General features: G+C 34.6%; 1 protein-coding gene across 1 annotated transcript; it reads left to right on the top strand.

The window, feature by feature from the left end:
• The first annotated feature begins 407 nt into the window (after positions 1-407).
• Positions 408-2,137, top strand: LOC111618322. The gene is made up of 4 exons (XM_023359820.1): positions 408-616; positions 922-1,101; positions 1,237-1,405; positions 1,475-2,137. Exons 1-3 carry the CDS (start codon positions 436-438, stop codon positions 1,386-1,388), a joined length of 513 nt encoding a protein of 170 aa, XP_023215588.1. The 5' UTR covers positions 408-435; the 3' UTR covers positions 1,389-1,405; positions 1,475-2,137.
• The last annotated feature ends 5,422 nt before the right edge of the window (positions 2,138-7,559 follow it).

The following is a 7,559-nucleotide window of genomic DNA, read 5'->3' as shown; positions in this document are numbered from 1 at the left end:
CCGTCTGTCCCTTCTACACCGGCCCGCTTGAAGTCATCAGTAGTCGCCATCTATTGCCTGTAAAGACAACTATATATTATTATTTATTAGTTTTAACTTGGCCGGCCCGCGAAGCTGAGTCTACGTTTAGCTGTAGGCCAAGCCTCTCTACTAGTCCAGCACGTCCTCTTGCTATAAACATTTCCGAACTCATATTTGAGACTAACGAGCTCAAAGACAGCACTGCGCATGACAGCCAAATCGCGCGGTCTTTCCTCAGCCATAGAGATGCAGCGCACTCCGCAGGCCACGTGACACTAGGACCCATCTGCCGAGGCTCCGCGGGCCAATGGGGTTGCGACCGCGGGTCACGTGACACTCGTAACCGTTTCCCGCGGTTCGCCTTCATATCCTCGAACCCAGTACTGTAGATGTTATGGAAACGAAAGGAAAGTTATGCCGTTTACGTGTGATATTTCGGCGTCTCAAGTTATGGATCCCGCCACAATATTCGATAATATAACATCATATAGCTTTCTTCGCTACTTCTCCACCGAAGAGGCCGCACAGAAATTTTGCCATTTCGTGCCACATCCGGACCTAACCGGTTTCTTTCCGCCATGTCCTAAGTGCGGAGGTAAGCCTTTTCTCGATTCCCGCGTTTACACGACTGCTATCTGCAGCTATCTGGGTTAATGTTACTAATGGTTCGAAAATGACGTCGCTTCGGTTAAGTTCGTTTCGTTTTCGTTACATTAGCTACATTTTTATCCGTCTGGACCACGAACAGTCGGAAGTACGGCCATTTTGAAACCGTGGATAACATTAACCGCTATCCTGTTTCGATATTTGACCACGCGAGTGGATAGTAGTAGTATTGGTAAACATTAACTGCCAATATTCCAATTTACTAGTTTTCGATATTTTTGTCGTAATTTTTAGGCACTATGCGGAAGGAACCGGCTCCATCTGACAGGTTCGGATTCGTCTACCGCTGTGAAAAAGTCCAGCAGAAAAAGATGAGGAGGCGGGCTAGCGGCACCATCTTGAGGGCCATGTGCACTGGTTCCGTCTTGCACTCACAACACCTTTTTCGAAAGGATACAGCTTTCAGCCCAAGAGGTATGACATTTGAAGTCGCTCGCGAAACATGATCGCAGAATCGGCGGTTTCTTTTTCTCTGGGTCACGTTACGCTATGCCTTTGTGTAATTTGATCGTATGGCTTGAGATGATGTGTTTTGTTTCTATTTTACAGGTGTTAATGCTTGTGTTAATGCGTGGGTCAAGCAGGAGCCGGTCACCGTCGACGCGGAGGAATGCGGCGTGGCCCCCAAAACAGCGGTGGATTGGTACAATTACTGCCGTGAAGTTGCGGAGGTTTTCGTCTCCTACCAGCAAGACATCTAGAAGGGAGGCACGTCGAGGTGATTATCGACCCACGTTTCTGACTTTGCCTAAATGTCTGTCTCTATATTCGTATGTTTTATTTTCAGATCGACGAGACCTTCACCCGGAGGCAAAAATACCACCGCGGCCGCGTAACTAAAGGCACCCAAATCACCATCTTCGGTGTCTTTTGTCGGGAAACACGGGAGGTGATGTACTGACATGTAAGTAGTAGCCAAACATTATTATTTCCTTTTATCTTTTAGTTTTAGTGGAAGCCGACTGCGAGCGAAACCGATCGTGTCGGCGAATGAGGGGCCGTAGGCCCCGAGGTCGAGGAGGAGCGCGGGGGGCGTGCTAAAGGACTTAACTCGGAAATAATTAGACTGCAGTAACATTAGAATAGTTCGATAGGCTTAGCGGTGCTTAGTACAGTAGCCGACTGGGCGAGCGAAACCCAGCGTGTCGGCGAATGAGGTGCCCTAAGCCTCCTGAGGTCGAGGAGGAGCGCGGGGTCGTGCGAAAAGGACCTAACTCCGATAATTAGACTCAAGGTCTTAGATTATAAGGTTGCCTCATAGAGAAGAAACGGTTCTCATTGGTTGCTTATTTGACGTCACTCATAGTCTAAAACGAAACATCTTACTATGTCCTTATGGTAAAAACATTACTGATCAGAGGCTCGTAGCTTTAATTACACGCTAATATTTTACTAATTACGGTTCTTACTTAATTAATTAAAAATAAAAATTGATTATAAATAAGAAAAATCTGGAATATTGAGAAAATCTTCGTAAATGTTAAATGTAAAGTTGAAATTAAACTGCGTTTTTCTACTTAGATAAAATAGATTTCATTTACAATTTTATGATATTATAACAACAATAGTTTCTTAAAAAGATTAATTTTGGTAAATTCTACGTATGTGATTTATATATAAGTAAATAAATTTAATTTCTATCGTCAAACTACTTTTTTTGAACTAAAAATAATATTGGTCTATTTTTTAATTTTTAATACTCGTGTACCGAAAACGATATTATTGATATCAATATATACAAATTAAGTTCCAAAAGAACAATTAGTTATGTTATAAACATATTTTTGATATCAATATATACCAGGGCTGTGGAGTCGCGTAAAAATCTACCGACTCCGATTCCGACTTTTCTTTATCATCCGACTCCACAGCCCTGATATATACAAATTAAATGCTATATAAAAACAATTAAATCAGGTACAAACTTTTTTTAATTTTCTATTGTTATTACAATTTACTTTTCTTTTCACAGCTAAACGATCATGTTTAATTAAATTGTTCAAAATTTCAATCTAATCCACACACGTTGCTTTACGTATGTGTATATAATGTCTTCTGGCAAGTTAATTGTCTGTTTAATTAAATTAATGATGTACAGGGTTCCTAAGCACCTGGAAAGTCAGGGAAAATCAGGGATTTTCATTAGTGTTCGGAAAAATTCAGGGAATTTGTCTCCTTAACTGCGTTGTTGATCTCGTTTGCTGAATACAGATGACCAATCATAGCCATACGCAGGTGGCAAGAAATAATGCTGCAATCTTTAATAAGAAAATACACCAGAATCCATTTTGAAATGGTTTTTTTTCACCGTTCTGAAGCCATATAATTTTACAGTTGTGGATTAATAACATAAAAGTTATTTTTTAAATAGCATCTCGTAACAGATGGTGCCACATACAATTTTAATAACAGGATAAACTACTTTTATGTAATAGTGTTTAATTTTTAATTTTAATAATTCAGCGATTATAAAAAGATGAAATTGTTTATTAGAATAAAAAATAACTAACTAAAAATTTGTTTGCAAACTTTTAAAAGTTGAAATCGTAATTTATTAGAATGTTTATTTCAAAATAGCTAAATAGATCAGTAAAAATCTGTAATTTATTTTGGTACTTTGAAACCGTGCTAGTAGTTATTAGTAGTAATTCAAACACAAATTATTATTGTATTTATTTTCAGGCCCTTTGCAATTTTTATCATCAAATTTTATGTAATTTAATCGTTTTTCACGTTTAAAACATTACTACACAACATAAAAAATTATAAATAGTTACCCGACGTTTACAGTAAAATACTGGCGCTGACTTGTTGTTGGCACTAGCTTTTTATATTTGTTGTTATGATCTTCCTTGAAAGTACTGTACTGCATGCATATTTTCCCCCTCTCTTCCGTTTTTTTCCGCAACTTCGATACATAGTTTAATAATTAGTTTAAATGAAATGACATTGGGTAACAAATATCACTGATTTTGGCAAATATAGGGCTTAAAACTGGCAAGATTGATCATACTTGTAATAAATATTCTGTAGTTATATTTTCGAAAATCAACAGGTAATCCGGTAGTTTAACCAATGTTAACTTGCTTGTAATTAAAATTTTAAAATTAAAAAGCTGTAAATTAAAAAAAAAATAATTACATTACTAAAAAATTAAAATAAATTTGATTATCTTTTGTGCGAAACAACAACAAAACAATTTTTATAGTTATGTTGCAAAAGAAAGAGATTTGTAGTTACGATTCTCTGCGCTGAACTTCTATATTTTAATAACGTATGATTGCAATCTCGTTTGATGTTTATTTCTGTATTTATTTTATTTTATAAGTTTTAAGAATTCCAATTTTCGTAATACTATGACGTCATAGGAATACAAGTGTTAGGTTCCGGAATTGTCCGGAACTAAAATAGAAAAACGTAAAATAATTTAATTATTAGAGAAAAAAAAGGAATGAACAGAAATTTTTTATAGAAACTTGAGGAATAATCTAGACCAGGGGTCGCCAAACTTTTTTGATCGTCGACCCCCTACAACTTTTCAAAACCTCACATCGACCCCCACCAAAAAGTTTGTGTTACAAGCAAAAAAAAAAGCTCTTACTATTTTAATATATAGGCTATCTTTTAATTTTACATTTTTTACATTTATTATACATATGTTAATAATAATTTTTGTAACTGATAATCAATGATATGGCCAATGTTTTCAGCCAAGCTTGAGACAACCAATGTTTTCAGCCAAGCTTGATAATCTTTTGCAAGATTATCAAGCTTGGCTGAAAAAACTGGTTCGTTTAATTAAAATTTGCTATAAAAGTGAGAAAGATGGTTTGTGATATGATTGGCAATAATTATAAGAATTGTAATTAAGGGTTAAAATAAATAAATTTTGTCTGCATTAAGAAAATTTTATGCAAAGACGAAATTTAATGCAAAATTAAGTAAATAATAAATAAAAATTATTAAAAATAATTGTTAAAACTCTGGTCTTTACATCGAAACCGAAATCAAAATGGCGGCAACGAAACTTTTTTTTTTCTTTTAATGAGTTGCCAATTCAGCTATTTTTTATAGATTTAGTAGATTTATGAACAATCTAGCTTAAAAAATCAAACAATTCTAATGGAAACAATATGATTTGGTTATTTTTATTAAAATGTCTAGCTGTAAATTTGAATTTTGAGTTGGCAACACTACTTTTAATTAATGTATATCAGTTGCTGATTGGATATCGTTTGAATATTTTACGTACTGTTGTGACAAAACGTCTTACGCATTGCTATCTGATCTGGTTCATCTGTCTTTTAATATTATTATTCAAGGTTTGTGTTTTTCTACATTCTTAAATTATAATGGCACGGAAACAAACGAGGTTTAATCTCCAATGGCTGGATCCAGCTATTCATCCAGAATTCAATTCCTGGTTAGGAACTGTAAAAGATGATGATACAAAAGCATTTTGCTGCATTTGTTGTAAAGTTTTCTCATTAAGTAATATGGGAAAGCGTGCATTAGTATCACATGCAAATAGTTCTAGTCATGTTGAAATAAAAAGATTGAAGTCGGAACAAACTTCACTGATAAGGTTTTTAACCCCAACAAATTCAAACTCTTCTGATAGTCAACAAAATGTGTGTGAAACGGCTTCTGTTGTGGAAGATAGATCTAAGATCACTAACAAACAGTCTCTCACCAAATCAACATTTCTTAGCAGCACATTGACACCTTTTGTGATAAAAGATGATGTAATAAAAGCAGAGATAACTTGGGCATTGGCAGTTGTAAAGAAAAAGATGTCACTCAATTCATGCTCTGATATTAAAAACATTTTCAAAAAAATGTTTCCTGACAGTGCTATAGCCATGTAATTTCAATTGGGTCCAGATAAAGCTTCCTATATAATAAATTATGGCCTAGCCCATTATTTCAGAAAAATTGATTAATGCTGTTACAAGTTGCGATAATATTACTATCTCCTTTGACGAATCACTAAACAAAGTTGCTCAAAGAACTCAAATGGATCTTGTGATAAAATACTGGGATGAGAGTAAAGATAAGGTTATGACCAGATATTTAAATAGTGTCTCTCTGGATCATAGTACAGCAGATGATCTTTTCTCTGCATTTCTCAATGGGCTTTCAGACATTCATCTTGATCTAGCAAAAATTCTTCATATCTGTATGGACGGACCAAATGTAAACATAAGTTTTCTGAATGAACTAGAAGATCACATGGAGACACAATGTTGGTAAATCATTTGTGAGAATGGGAACACGTGGTTTACATGTAGTCCATGGTGCTGTAAAAGCTGGTTTTAAAGTAGTAGATTGGAATTTGTTACCACTGCTACGGAATTTGTTCTACTTGTTAAAAGACTCACCCACTCGGCGTGCCGAATACATTGCTATAAGTGGAAGCAGATTATTTCCCAAAAAGTTTGGTTCAACAAGGTAGTTGGAGAATGGTGAGTGCTTAGAACGTGCAGCAGAAGTTGTTGAATCTGTGAAGACATTCATAAACAACAGTACAAAGTTGAAAGACAGCAAGATGGCTACATTCTTGAGACAGGCACTCAATGATCCTTTTATTAAAATTAAACTTTTATTTTTTCGATCTATATGTACACAAAGTGAGAGCTTTCTCACCCGATTTCAGAGCAACAAACTTCTTGCACCCTATCTTTATAAAGCAGTTACTCAATTATTAATGAACCTGATGAGAAAGTTTGTGAAAAATGACAGGGTCATTGACAAGCAGTTTCTAAAAATAGATTTAAATGCTAATGAAAACTTGGTACCTCTGAAGAATTTGGATATTGGTTTTGGAGCAAAAAAGGTTTTAAAAGAATTGAAAGTGAGTGACAAAGATATTCTGTGTTTTCTAAGTGATTGTCGAAATGTGCTGAAAGTGATGACACAAAAGATTATTGAGAAAGGACCTGTCAAGTACAAATGTGTGAAAGCTTTGAGTAGCTTAGACCCAGAAATTATTAAAATGCAATCAAATGTTAGAAAATTGTATTTCAATGTTTTACTGGAAGTTCTACATGATTGATGAGAAATGTGCTGTCAAAGCAAAAGAACAGTATGATATACTCTGCAGTAAAGTGTCCATAAAACCCTATTCTACAAAGTTTGAGGACTTCATATCTGAAAGGAGTGATGATGATGGTCTGGACACATTTTATTGTGAAATTTTGAAGGATGATAGGCAACTGCAAGATCTATGGTCTATTATCAAAATTTCTCTTTCTTTCTCACATGGGAATGCAAATGTTGAGAGTTGTTTCTCGGTTAACAAATCACTGTTGAGTGAAAATCTTAAGGAAGAAAGTTTAGTTGCTCAACTCTTAGTTTATGATGGGATCCATTTTGCAGGTAGTATTGATCAAATAAATATAGACCAGAAAATGTTAACAGTCAGAGGATCAAGACAGCGATATATTGCATCTCTGCAACAGAAAAAATATTTAGAAGCAGCAGGCATTGAGGGCTGAAGAAAAAAGAAAACTTACACAACAACTTAAGGATTTAAAACAACACAAGAAAATGTTAAGAAAAGATCACGAAAAGGAAGAAAAAGAGATTGAAATGAAAATAAACACACTTGAGGAGAAAAGGCTAAAACTACATTAATATAATAGTTTTTGTGTTTTGTGAATTGTAATTCATTTTTTATTTTCTAATTATCTGTATTTTGAAAAAAGAGGATTAATACTAAGAAGTTTCTCTGTATTTTGATTGTCCATTTTGTAAAAAAATAAAAAGATTTTACAATAAATTAGATGCATTTGTTAGAGAAGCTATAGTATAAACTTACACCTATTCCTCTTTATATACAATCATTGATTTTTTTACGTAGGAAAAATGCT

Source organism: Centruroides sculpturatus, unplaced genomic scaffold (genome assembly GCF_000671375.1).
Source record: "Centruroides sculpturatus isolate CEXI.00-Female unplaced genomic scaffold, Cexi_2.0 scaffold92, whole genome shotgun sequence".
In the NCBI taxonomy this organism is placed as follows: domain Eukaryota; kingdom Metazoa; phylum Arthropoda; class Arachnida; order Scorpiones; family Buthidae; genus Centruroides; species Centruroides sculpturatus.
This window is presented reverse-complemented; position numbering and strand designations above follow the sequence as displayed.